Source organism: Carettochelys insculpta, chromosome 7 (genome assembly GCF_033958435.1).
Source record: "Carettochelys insculpta isolate YL-2023 chromosome 7, ASM3395843v1, whole genome shotgun sequence".
Lineage (NCBI taxonomy): Eukaryota > Metazoa > Chordata > Testudines > Carettochelyidae > Carettochelys > Carettochelys insculpta.
In genome coordinates this window covers 10,899,277-10,913,526 of record NC_134143.1, presented here as the reverse complement: position 1 = coordinate 10,913,526, position 14,250 = coordinate 10,899,277, and the positions used below count along the sequence as shown (strand labels likewise).

Genomic DNA, 14,250 nt, shown 5'->3' with positions numbered 1-14,250 from the left:
GATAGTTATTAGTATGTCAACACAGACTTGTATGCACATGTAGTTTAGAATCCTGGGTATACACAGGATTACTTTAAGCTTTAGATTGTCTCACGGGATATGATACCTGTAGGTATTTTTAAATAATAAATGATGTTACTATTATTGCAATATTAAGAGATTAGGAAAATAACCATGCAGAGATCAAAAAATTTAGAAAGCCGTTCCACAGTTTCTCTTGGGCTGGGTCTACACTTGCCCCCAACTTCAAAGGGGCAAGGTAATCAGGGTGATGGAAGATTACTAATGAAGTGCTGTGGTGAATATGCAGCACTTCGTTGGGCTAATTCTCCTGTGAGGCAACTCTGAAATGTCAAAATTTTGAGGAGTAAAGGCACTTCGAAGTGCCCACAGCTACATGCACGCCAGCACTTTGAAGTATGACACTTCGAAGTTGCTGCAGGGGAGAGTTAGCCTAACAAAGTGCCGCATATTCACCGCAGCACTTCATTAGCAATCTCCCATCACCGTGATTCCCATGCCCCCTTCAAAGCTGGGGACAACAGACAAGCCCTTAATGTTTTAACATTTTATATTTCAGAAGCTTATTGGTACCATCTATACATAGGAAGATTCAGCACCTGTCCAAAAGTTAAATGTAAATCTTTAAAATTACTGTTTCTATTTAGCCATGGGGGGGGGGGGAAGCAGGGGGGAGGGGCGGAGAAGAGGCAGGCAGGGCCAATACTAGAAAGAGATAAAAAAAAGGATTCTCCTCTTTATACTGGAGTCTTCTTTTGCATGGCTTAGGTAAAGAGCAACAGCTATATATTTATATCTAGATTTGAGAGCCAGCACACTGCCAAAGCTGGTTAATGACCTTCAAGTGCCAGACAAAAGAATGCAAGGGACACTCACACATGCTTGTTTGTTCCCAGTGATCACAACTACATAGAGGCATTTGCCTTCTTTTCCATTTAAGAGAGTTTCCACATCTCCTTCGAGAAGTCCTGAGGCGATTCAATCTGGACCACTTTTTCTGACATAAATGAGAACCCAGTGGTTCCCTGGCAAGGCAAAAACAAACTGTTTCTTCTGAGAAGTTGAAACACTCCATTTGTTCACTTATATTAAGTGATTCCTATGAATGAGGGTGTAACCCTATCAGCCTCTTTATGCCAAATGGCAAAGGCCATGTCTAAGACTGTGTTGTCAAACTACTCAGACAAGTAATGTCTTCTAAGACATGATGTAGTGACGAGTGACACGGTGGTCATAAATATTGTGTCACGAAGGTACAGGACATTCATAAAGAGTTATGCAAGTATGCTAGAAATACATTCTTAAAGTATATTTTGGAAGTAGCTGATTAAATAGACTGCCCTAGACAAAGGAATCTTGATTTGACTGTCTGCATGGCTTGACTACAGGCTAAAGACAACTGAAGTCAATTTACTTTTACAGTAAACTATGTGGATTGAGCCAATCAAAAAAAGCAGTGTACAGAGGATGAGGAAGACAACATGTCATCTACACACTAGCAGGGGAGAACAATTAGTTATATATTTCACAGGAATATATTTCAAACATTTACTGGACTTTAAAGAAGCATTTTTTATTGCTTGTCTACATAAATCTTCAAAAACATCAACATTTGCTCACAGTAAGTTTCAAACCTTTTTAAAAAAGGATGAGGGACCACATTCATATGCATGTGTTTGTGTCAGCCTAAACACAAGGGTGTGTGTGTGTGTGTGTGTGTGTATATATATATATATACATACACACACACATACACACACACATATATATATATATATATATATATATATATATATATATATATATATATATATATATATACATACACACACACACACACACACATACTTACAGTTCTTTATGTTTGTCCTCTGCCAAGATTTGGTCATTTGGTTTCAGCCCATACCTTAATTGGGTAGAAGGAAAAAATAGGGTTACTTCTGAAACAGAAAATTCATTCTCAGTTTGAAGTCGACAGTCTTTGTCTCCCTTCTATTTGTATTTCATGTATTTTGAACCAGAGAGCAATACATGTTAAAATACATAGCATTTCCGAGCTGACACAGCTAACTTCAAGAAGTTTTCCGTGAAATTACTCCCCTGCTAACAAAAAATTCCCACTAGCATTATGAAATACCAGAGAAACTCAAAAGGATACAGAAGTTTTGAGAATCCACAGTAATCAAAAGCTTCAGGACAGAAGTGGAGGGAGATGTGGATGAAAAAGTATCAGCATGTAAATTCAGGTTGATTGAAGTATTTCATGCTTTTCTAGGGAAGAAAAACTCCAACTGATCCAGTGTGCACACTAACCCCAGAATAGTAACAGAGAGGGAGCCGCAGTAGTCTATATACTATCAAAACAAAAAGCAGTCCAGTAGCACATTAAAGACTAGCAAAATAATTTATTAGGTGAGCTTTCATGGGACAGACCCACTTCTTCAGACCATAGCCATACCAGAACAGACTCAATATTTAAGGCACAGAGAAACAAAAACAGCAATCAAGGAGGACAAATCAGAAAAAAAAATGATCAAGGTGACCAAATCAGAGAGTGGGGGGGGTGTCAAGAATTAGATTAAGCCAAGTAGGCAGACGGGCCCCTATAGTGACTCAGAAAATTCCCATCCCAGTTCAACCCATGTGTTAATGTGCCGAATTTGAATATAAAAAGACAGGTCGGCTGTTTTCCTTTGAATAGCGATGCAAAAAAATTTTTTCAGTAACACCCATACTCTTAAGTCATTAACAGAATGGTCCACTCCATTAAAATGTTGACTAACTGGTTTGTGGATCTGGAGTGTTTTGATGTCTGTTTTGTGCCCATTCACCCTTTGTCTAAGGAAGTTAGAAGTCTGTCCAAAATACAAAGCATCTGGGCATTGTTGGCACATGATGGCATATATGATGTTAGTTGAGAAGCATGAGAAAGAATATTTCAGAATGAAGTGTGTGTGTGTGTGTGTGTCTGTGTGTGTGTGTGTGTGTGTGTCCCCAGAAAGAGTCCATGTACTTTGTTTCATTCATAAATCCATAGAACTTGAGGGGACTCCTAGATTATCTAGTATGATCTGTTGCAACACAGAGACCATTACATTTTACAAACAAGTCAGTACTGAAAGCAATTTTGCCATTTAACTGAATAGAATGAGCTCTCATATGTTGCTCTAAAGCTTTTTCTCCAGACCTCACACTCTCCTGCTCTTTCTTTTCAAAAAAGTGTCTTCACAATGTAAGTTATCTATTGCTCACTAACACAGCTGAACAAGTGCTGAACAGGATTATAGACATCATTAAAACCAGCTATTGTAATCAGGGTTTTATTATTCTGCACCCCAAGATCTCCACCTGTCCTACTGCATGCCCATTTGCAGTGATATAGTCTCTTTGCTGTGCCATATTCCCACCCTTAAGTCTCACCCACGCCCCCCCATTTTCTTTCCACATCCTCAATCTCATTTCCCACACACTTATATTTTCCATCTCCTCACTGGCTCCTATACCAACCAGCCACCACCATCCATGAGGGCAGTATGACTTCAGACCAACTGAAGGTGGGAGACAGAGTCTACCCCTCATACAACTTTTGTTGATAAAAATCACAACCATCTCAAGTAAGGACAACTCAAAATGACACAGGAAAGCAATGGTGGCTTCAGTCCCATTACTGTTAATAGGGCACAAATATTTTGAAGACTTTTACTAACTGAAAGCCTGAAAGCAAAATATTATGAGAAGCCTTTAATAATTGAACCACAAGTATTGCAAGACTTTGGCTCCAAAGCTGTGACGTCCTCATACAATACCGTCTCAATAGCACCTCTCTTAAGTCTCAAGCTAGCCATAACTGTGGCACTATTGTATAATGATACTGCCACACACTTACCTTAGAATTCAACTTGAAAGACACAGTCAGTTAGTGCAGTTCACAAAGTAATGGTGCATTGTGTTCACAATGACCCACACCAGAAAGGAATTTATTTTGTTCAGCTTTTTTTTTTTAATCATTCCTATACAATGACACCATTGATAAGCAAACATATTACGTTCAAGAAAAATTTACTAAACTTCTTGGCCAAAGATGGTGTGGAGTCCGGGAACTGGTATCTTTCCCCACTAAACCGAAAGATTCAGGGTAATTTGTACATTAAAGCAACAGAAGGCCCAACAATGAAGGTTTACTTCGTGCGGAGCCAAAGCCTCCAAGTCAACTTGTATAGCTGCTGGCAACCTATGGGAGAACAATCAGAATCCAGAAGACAGGGACAAGCATTCATCCAAGCAAAAGTCAGGGTTGTTTCTGGATGGGTTTCACAGGGGTCAGATGCTATTTAAGATTTTCATGAGTGATCTGGAATTCAATATAAAATCATTGCTGATAAACTTGATAGGAGATACAAAAACTGATAGATTAGTAAATGAGATGAATGGGGCAGTCACATGTTTATCTGAACCACTTTGTAGCCAGGGCCCATTCAAATAAAATAAATTTTAATAAAGCTAAGTGCAGAGTCACACACTTAAGTACAAAGAGTGCAAGTTATAGCTACAGGAAGTGAAAGGACTGGACCCTGAAAAGCAGTGATTCTGAAAAGAATTTAAGGGTAACAGTGGATAAGAAACATTATGACTTCCCAGCACAAGGTTGCAGTAAAGGAGTCCAGCGTGATATTTCAATGTGTAAACAGGGGAACATGAACAGGAAGTCAGACTAGATGATCTTATATTCCCTTCTTGCTTCCGCCTCCCACAAAAAAGGTAATCAGATTGGTGAATAATATGCCCAACAGAAAGAGTAAGCCGTGCTAGTCTATACACTAGCAAAACAAAAAGCAGTCAAGTAGCACTTTAAAGACTAGCAAAATAAGTTTATTAGGTGAGCTTTCGTGGGACAGACCCACTTCTTCAGACCATAGCCAGATCAGAACAGTGATCCAATTGACAGAGACCAAAAACTACAAGAACTTTACCAAATATTCATAAACCTGAATTACCCACCAGGAGAAGTAAAAAAACAAAAACAAATCGACAGGGCCAGATGCATACCCAGAGACCAGCTACTCCAAGATCGGCCCAAAAAAGCCAAAAACAGAATACCACTGGTCATCACCTACAGCCCTCAACTCAGACCACTGCAACCAATTATTAAAGACCTACAACCTATTCTTAATCAGGATGCTACACTCCAGAAGGCCCTGGGTGACATGCTTGTTCTCTCCTACAGACAACCTCCCAACCTCATGAGGATCCTTACTAACAGCCACAGCCTATACCCCAGGAACACCAGTCCTGGAACGTTTCCCTGCAACAAAGCCCGCTGCCAGCTTTGTCCACATATCTTTGCTGGAAATACCATCACTGGACCTAACCAGGTTACTCACAGAATCACGGGCACTTTCTCATGCTCCTCTACTAACATCATATATGCCATCATGTGCCAACAATGCCCAGATGCTTTGTATATTGGACAGACTTCTAACTCCCTTAGACAAAGGGTCAACGGGCACAAAACAGACATCAAAACACTCCAGATCCACAAACCAGTTAGTCAACATTTTAATGGAATGGGCCATTCTGTCAGTGACCTCAAGGTATGTGTGTTACTGAAGAGACATTATCACACCGTTTTAGAGAGAGAAGTGGACGAGCTGACTTTTATATTCAAATTCGGCACATTAACACATGGTTTAAATCGTGATGGAAACTTTGAGTCACTATGGCTACGTCTACACATGCAGCCAACATCGAAATAGCTTATTTCGATGTAGCAACATCAAAATAGGCTATTTCAATGAATAACGTCTACACGTCCTCCAGGGCTGGCAACGTCGATGTTCAACTTCGAAGTTGCGCGGCACCACATCGAAATAGGCGCTGCGAGGGTACGTCTACACGCCAAAGTAGCACACATCGAAATAAGGGTGCCAGGCACAGCTGCAGACAGGGTCACAGGGCGGACTCAACAGCAAGCCGCTCCCTTAAAGGGCCCCTCCCAGACACAGTTGCACTAAACACCACAAGATCCACAGAGCCGACAACTGGTTGCAGACCCTGTGCCTGCAGCATGGATCCCCAGCTGTTGCAGCAGCAGCCAGAAGCCCTGGGCTAAGGGCTGCTGCCCACGGTGACCATAGAGCCCCGCAAGGGCTGGAGAGAGAGCATCTCTCAACCCCCCAGCTGATGGCCGCCATGGAGGACCCGGCAATTTCGACATTGCGGGACGCGGATCGTCTACACGGTCCCTACTTCGACGTTGAACGTCGAAGTAGGGCGCTATTCCGATCCCCTCATGAAGTTAGCGACTTTGACGTCTCGCTGCCTAACGTCGAAGTTAACTTCGAAATAGCGTCCGACGCGTGTAGCCGTGACGGGCGCTATTTCGAAGTTAGTGCCGCTACTTCGAAGTAGCGTGCACGTGTAGACACAGCTTATAGGGGCTCGTCTGCATACTTGGCTCAATCTAATTCTTGATCTTCCCTCCCACCCCTCCACTCTCTGATTTGCTCACCTTGATTTTTTTTTCTGATTTGTCCTCCTTGCTTACTGTTTTTGGTTCTCTCTGTCTTAAATATTGAGTCTGTTCTGGTCTGGCTATGGTCTGAAGAAGTGGGTCTGTCCCACGAAAGCTCACCTAATAAACTATTTTGCTAGTCTTTAAAGTGCTACTTGACTGCTTTTTGTTTTGATATGTCCAACAGAAGAAATCTGAGTGGTAGGGAAACATGCTGGGGAAGAAGGAGGAAGAAGACTGACAGAAAGAAGATATGAAATTAAGAGCAAAAGGAGAAAGGTGGTATTTTTATCTTCTTTGAAAATTAAGGCCTTGTGATATAACCAATTGCTGTAGCCACCAAAGGCAAGTTAAACAACTGTGAATAGGAAGGAATGATGGTCCATGAGGTTGCTAGTCTCTCTACTAAGAACAAATTGAGCATTTCTACACCTGACAGTAAATTGGATTTGGTACACTAAGAGGAACCAGATCTTCCAGTTACATTTGTGCTTGTCAACAAGTGTACCTTTGTAAATAAAAACATTTAATTCAAGGCAGAAATCCAGAACAAAGTAGTTTTACTCAAGAAGATTCCTAGACATGAAATATTACTTCTTGGGATATATTAGTATCAAATAAAATGTAACAGGACTTAAGTAGCTATTAATAATATTATAAGATAGATTTAAAAGGCTTTAGAAATTAAACCAAACAATAGGTTTAAATGATTAAAATGGATTACAAAAGAAAAAAGCCCACAGCTGCTTAATCATCACACTGACGCAAGCTATGATGCCTTTAATAAGATTTGAAGCAAACTGTTTTGACAAGCCTCTTACAACCAAATCAGAGGGTCAGAAATTACAATAAGATATGTAAGCACCTAAGTGTTTGAAAATGAAAGTGTGTCCAAAAAACCTGAAATGCTGGCACATACAGCCGCACAGGATTCCATCCCACTTCAAAGAATCATTCTTCGAAAATTATATCTAATGCATGTTATATTTACCAAAACATTTGCCACAGTTTTCTACTCATTTCAAAACCTTACTTCATTAGCCTTTCATGTGTACCAATTACTGTTGTATAAACTTCTGTATAAAAATTAAACATTTTATGCAAGTAATTTTCATTCTATTGCCTGTTTGAGCTCTTTGCTTATTCCTTTGAGTATCCGATACGTAAACTGTGTCATTAATGACTTATGCATTGTTTCATTCCAGAACAAGCTAACCTTTAAAAACTGCTTCTACTTCCACCAGCAACAATTTTTTTTACGGTTAAATGATTCCCAACTAAGGATGCAAGGTTAGTTTTAGAAACATCAGTACAAAAACAAATCCCTCCAAATGTTGCTCCCCTAAACATTCACAGACACACACACCCAACCGAAACAAGAGTCTACTTAAAAATTGGTGAAATGTGCATGAACCATCTCTCTTCATTATTTAATCAAATCTATTTGCCAGGATCACTTGAAAATTGTTTTGTTAAGCTCTGTCTGCCAACACAAATGGCAAATTAGCTCCAGATTTTTTCACTAACCCAAGAGACATAAGCTATAGTGACCCTCCCCAGGTAGATATCCTGCATCTCCACAAAAATTCAGACTGTAATTTACTTTCCTCCCTTTCCTTCAAGGTCACGTAGCATTAAAGCAGGGATGGAAAACTCACAGCCTTCAGGTCGGATCTGGCCCCAGTCTTACCTTACTTCAGACTGTGATGACGCTGAGGGCATCATCCCTTTCCCCTGCACAGAAAGGCAAGCTGTCACTAGCACTCAGAGCCCCCCTGCAGGCAGAGTTGTGAAGTAACTAAGCAAAAATACTTAGTTATAATACTCAGGTATGGTTTTCTGATATTTGTACTCAACTCAAATAATTTTTAAAATACTTTTACTCAAGTCAGTTTTTAAGAAAATATCATACTTTTTACTCCACCACCATGTCCAGAAGCACTTAGTTACTCGATGCTTTCACCACCCCATTGACACTTACACAAGCCACTATTCTGATTGGCTAAAGCACAGCCACATGCGTGAAGCATTCAATTATCAGGCAGTAATGATTAACAAACAAACAAGCACGCACAATGACACTGCCAAGGAAGAAGCCTTTTAGAAGCTACATCAACACCTTTTCATTCATAAGCAGTATCGACACATGGGTGGGGCTTTGTGGGCTGGATCTGGTGTGGAGGGGAGAATTTGGTCCCATGGGGGTGCTGCTGGGAGGCGCACTTCAGTTGGGCCAGAGCAGTCTCCATCCTCAGAGGTCCTGGGCGCAGTGTGTGTGTGGGGAGGGGTTTCCAACAGCCAACCTGAAGCTGCCCCAGTCCTGGCACAGCTCCTTGTAATTTGCAATTTCTGTAATTTGACTCCTATATTTAATTTGGTCAGAGATAAGTCCTGTCTCCCTCCTCTTTTAGCACTTCTCACTTGGAGATGTGTGGCCTCCAAATGATTTTTCTTTGGGTCAGTGCCCCCTAACCAAAAAATAAAAGTTCCCCACCCTTACATTAAGGCTTACTTCTCAAAAGTGTGGCTGCAGGAGGCAATATTGAAAATCCTCCAGCTGCACTTGTACAGTATTTTGAATGTCTGTGCTTTCAAATAAAGGTTATCTGCTGTAGTTGCATTAACTACAGAAGTTAACACTTGCAGCACCTTGAAGCATGGAATACCATACTTTGCTTTCAAGAAAATCATGTCAACAAAGTGATGGTAATCTTCATAACATAAAGGATCAAGCTCAATACATATACTACAGTTCTGTAACACAAGTCAAGAGCTGATGCCAGTAGTCACAGTGTCAGTGATGCTGTAGTAAATTCATTTGCAACAGTTTTCATAAACAAAGAGTCTTAGAAATGGAATCAAAGCCTTGTCTAGATATAAACGATTGCCTACTCCTCATTCACCAGAAAAGGAAAATATAGCTTCTGAATGCATGATTAACAGCCTTCATTATAAATCCAGTGACCAACGCAAGTCATTTAAGAAAAAACTCAACAGCCACGCCCTAAGCAGGAACTGGTACACCACAAGTCAGACCAGAAAATTATTTTTCCAGCAATAAACACCAGCGTAGTCTCATGGAAGCACTGACTGTACAACCTTGAAGATTACTACTGGTATTGCTCTGCTATAAATAGGTGGGTTTTTTTGTTTGCTTGTTTGTGTTTATTTTTAAAAACCAGAAGAGAGAACTTTTCATTATTTACACAGTAGAAGCTTGGCGTTAGCAACCCTACTTAACAAATCGTTCGTCAGCCACAACCTCATATGTAACTAGAACTATGCAATCAGGCATCAGCAAAGACCAAAACAGAAAAATACAATATAGTATTGTGGTACATGTAAACTACAGAAAAACAAAGGAAAAGCAGCACACTTATTCTGCACAGTATTGCTTCAAAGCCCACTTCAGTCAATGTTTAGTTATCAACTGTTGAAAAGCACTATCAAGTTTTGTTCAAAGTTCTAAACATTTTTCAATTATGAACAACTTCCATTCCTGAGGTGTTCATAACTGAAGTTATACTGTAGTTACATAGAAAAAAAATAACTATTTGCAGATTCTAAATACTGGTCTGCACATAAAACCTCGATCTGGAATAAGATAAAGTATGATCTTAAAGCAGATAAACTCTTTCCGATTAACTCCAAGTGTGAATGCTCTTATTCTGGCATAAGATTACATTATTCTGAATTTTAAGCTATTTCCAAAATGTATTGAACTATTTCAAAATAAAGGCAGTCATTCTTGAATAAGAGCACCCACACTTAAGCTACACCTACACTACAGAGAATGCTCGAAAGAAGACCTTCTGGAAGATCTCTCATGAAAGAGCTTCTTTCGAAAGACTGCATCCACACACAAAAAAGCAGATCAAAAGCGAGATCTGCTCTTTTGAAAGACAGCATCCACACAGCCCCCACTCTTTCGAAAGAACAGGCCAGGAATCGAAAATGAAGACTTCTTTCGAAAGAAGGGCCCTGCGGAGAATTTAAACACGTTTTCTTTCGAAAGAAGCATTCAAAAGGGAGTGCTCTTCCTGAAACAGGAAAGGAAGAGTGATTTCGAAAGAAGTGCCACATTCTTTCAATTTACTTTCAAAAAAATGCTTTGGGTGTGTAGATGCTCCATGGGCTCTTTTGAAAGAGCCCCCTTCTTTTGAAAGAACTTGCGAGTGGAGACACAGCCATGGAGTTAATCACAAATGACTCCCAATGTGGACAAGGCCTCATTAAAATATACCTGCCAGATACCAGGATACATTTCCAGATTAAAATGGCTATAATGTAACCTGGATTTTTTTGTTTGGCGACAGGCAATCACTAGTCATGTCTTATTACCATGTAAATAACAAAACAGAAGCTGTAGAAACTCAATCCTATCACCTGTCATTAGTATGATAATCTTAAGAAATTAGGTCAAGCATCAATTATTTTCCTTTAGAAGTAAAAAAAATCTAACTTTAAGCAAAACTATCAAGCAATTGATGGGCCTTTATTTGCCTTTCCCTTAAATAAATACATAAATTCCCTCTTGATGTAGGTAACTGATCAGCCCACCAAACATCAGAATTTTCTCATTTGTCTTGAAATGCCAGCTCTGCTAAGCGAATTTAACAAAACTACTCTTGGATGTTATGCTTGTTAGAACAATAAGCATACAGGCAATGAAATCCATATTTGTGTTTCCAGAAGTTTTGTTCATGTGTGACAGCCTAAATTTGATATAGATTATACCCTTTTGATTTTGAAGCATGCCACACTTCTGTTTGCATGGGTTGAAGTTATGATCCTTTTAACTACCCATATTAAATCTTGCAAATTGCCTGCTTGGAGGAATTACAAAAACAAAACAACAGCAGTGCCCATTCAGTCATTCTTAATATACAAGGAAATAATGTGAAGTTAATATTTTAGGCGAAGCAGATCGCGAGCTTTCACTTTAAGCCTTTGACTGAAGTTTACTGATGCTAGTATTCAGACAGCAAGCTCAGCTGGTAATACCAAACTACAGAAATAAATTGTGTATCTTAAAAGATGCTGCTACAATAGTAGCCACTGAAGGAAATTCAAGTAGCAGATCATCCAAAAAGTGGTTGCTAGGTTCCTTCAGGAAAAAGAAACCTTCTAATAAGCAAGAATAAGCAAACATGAGTGACGAAGAAATCCATTACCAAGTCTAGTAGCAATGGCAAACATCAGAATTCCAAAGTTTATTTAGGTCAGTTAAAAACCAATTAGTTTGTTGTGATTATTCACTGTACTGTACTGCAGTTAAAGGTGAAAATGACTAATGTCGGAAACAATCCTTCATTGGGAGAGATACAGGCTAATGATCTGAATGTTCTTTTCCACTTCTGACTTCCATGGGAGTAAAACATGAGGGGGAAACCTGGCTTGCTTGGATCCAGACCCCAAGGTTCAGAGAACTCCTCCCCATCATTGAGTCAATGTCAGGATTGTAGGGGCAGGACTTTAAGCCTCATGGGCCAGATTCAGACCATGGACTCTGACAGGGAGTGGAGGGGCAGGAATTGGCTCAGCACAGCACCGCTGCTGCTTGCTGCTGTTCCCCCAGCTGGAGGAAGTCCAGGGGAGTAGCAGCACTGCCCAGAGGTTTCATTCCACTGCTCTGATTGCCAGCATCCCTCCCATCTTCTCCTGCTTCTTCCCTCCTACCCTGATTTCTCATTGGCACCCTGTTCCAGCCCTCCTCACCCCCACCCTGACCCCTCCCTTCCAGATCCCACATCCCCAACCCCCCTACCCAAATCCTCCACCCACAGCCAGAGCCTGTGCTCCTATCCCATGCAGACCCCCCAAAGCCCACTCCTGCACCCCACTTCTGTCCACGTCTCCACCCAGCCTGCTCCTGTACCCTGCCTCTTGCCCAGACCCAAGCCCACTTCCTGGCAGTCCATCTGCCCCCGCCCCCCGCCCGTGAACCCTTCATTTTGCTCCAACACCTTCCCCAGACTTGAGGGGCCCACAAAATGTATTCGCTTTACCCCCACTAGGCTCCGGGTCTGGTGAGTGAGGGAAGTGTCTCTCTTTTTATTGTTTTTCTGTCAGGGACAACAGGGGTTTGTTTTTGTTTTTTTGCTTTTGGGTTTTTTTTTGTTGTTGTTTTGTTTATTTGCTTGCTTGTTTGTTTGTTTTGCTTCTCGCTTGTGTAGCTGCTATTTCTCTATGTGTCATGAAAGAGTAGGGAAGGGGTTAATCTCTTCCTGGGGTACCTTGAGCCCAGGTGAGCCAATGGGAGTGGAGGGACTTTTTTTTGAACTGAGAACAATTGCAGTTTTGGGGGCTTTTTGTCTGCTGGGATGGCAGAGAAAGAAAGAAGTAGGAGATGCCTCCCAGGCAACTGGAATGAAAATCACAAATATCCTGTCTCAAAATCAGCCACAGACATGTAAATAAAAGGGAAATCTAGAGTTAGACACAATCAGGTTATGGTTATTTTGCATTTGGTTGGACTGGCTATCTGCTGTTTGCTTGTTACCTTATTTTGTTGTTTGCTGCTCTGTTCTCTTTTATTGCTTTGACTTGACATTTTTTCCCCCTGTAACTTTTAAGCTGAATCCCAGGGAAATAGTTTTCTCTGTGTGCAACCCCACAGTTTATTTTGTGAGTAAATCACCCTTCTTAAACAAATGATCTGATACCTGTGTCTTGAGAAGGGTCTGTCTGCATACCTCCCTTTGGCCTCATAGCTATTAAGTTACAGCTTGCTGTTCTCAAGCCCTCTGTGGAGGAGAGAATAGGGCTGGACTTTTCCTCACGGGGGCGTTTCCCAGTGTACCTCCCTGGGTTAAAGGAGTCTCCAAGGACTGGGATGGTGGCAGCCTACCTTCCACAGTCCAGGGGATCTGTGACCTTAGGAAATTTTCAAGAAATGCCTGTGTATAGGCAAGGTGTTTTTAAATTTTTGCGGGCCCCCACCTTCTGCAGTTGGAGAGCCAGTGGGTAAGGAACCTAACCCAAAAAAAGGTCCCTGCCCTTGAAGTAAAAAGACACAGGACTTTTAGTGACAAAGCCTACAGGATGCAAATGCTTAAAATATTATTTTATCTGGATATGTATTGAAAATAATATTTTTAATTTTAGAGATCAAAATAAAAAATATGGCAAATAGTGATAAAAAAGAAGAAGTTCACAAGCAACAAGAAGTCTTGTGGCACCTTATAGACTAACAGATATTTTGGAGCATAAGCTCTCGTGGGCAAAGACCCGCTTCATCAGATGCATGAGTGGGGGGTTGGTTTCAGAGGGATATTTAAAAAGAGTAGGGTCCCAGTAAGAGGGAGGGCCAGAGCTGACAAGGTCTATTCAGCAAGGTGGAAATGGCCCAGTATCAACAGTACTTATCAAAAGAGGAAAAAACAAGTCAGATCAGACAGGGGGATGCGAACCTTTGTCAGAGTCTAATGGGGAGCTATTAACACCCAAAGCAGAGAAACTGCCTTTGTAAGCAAGCCACTCCCAGGCTACATCTACACTAGCAAACTACAGCCAAGTAGCCTATTTCGAAGTAAGAACATCGAAATAGGCTACTTCGACACGTATCATCTACACATCCTCCAGGGCTGGTGCCATCAACATTCAATGTCGAAGTAGTGACGGAGATTGTTGAAAGGAGCTGCCTCGGAAGGAAATGCAGAGCGTCCACACACACAAGTGCTCCCCGTCGAAATAAGGGGCCAGCAAAGCCCCAAGCC

At 41.0% G+C, this 14,250-nt stretch overlaps 1 protein-coding gene across 2 annotated transcripts in view; it reads right to left on the bottom strand.

The window, feature by feature from the left end:
- The window catches only part of ADK (adenosine kinase), a 523,961-nt gene that overhangs the window by 466,183 nt on the left and 43,528 nt on the right, over positions 1-14,250 (bottom strand). For both annotated transcript variants that reach the window (XM_075000013.1, XM_075000012.1), the window contains exon 3: positions 1,874-1,927. In XM_075000013.1, the coding sequence (XP_074856114.1) occupies positions 1,874-1,927 (54 nt within the window). The remainder of the gene's footprint in view (positions 1-1,873; positions 1,928-14,250) is intronic.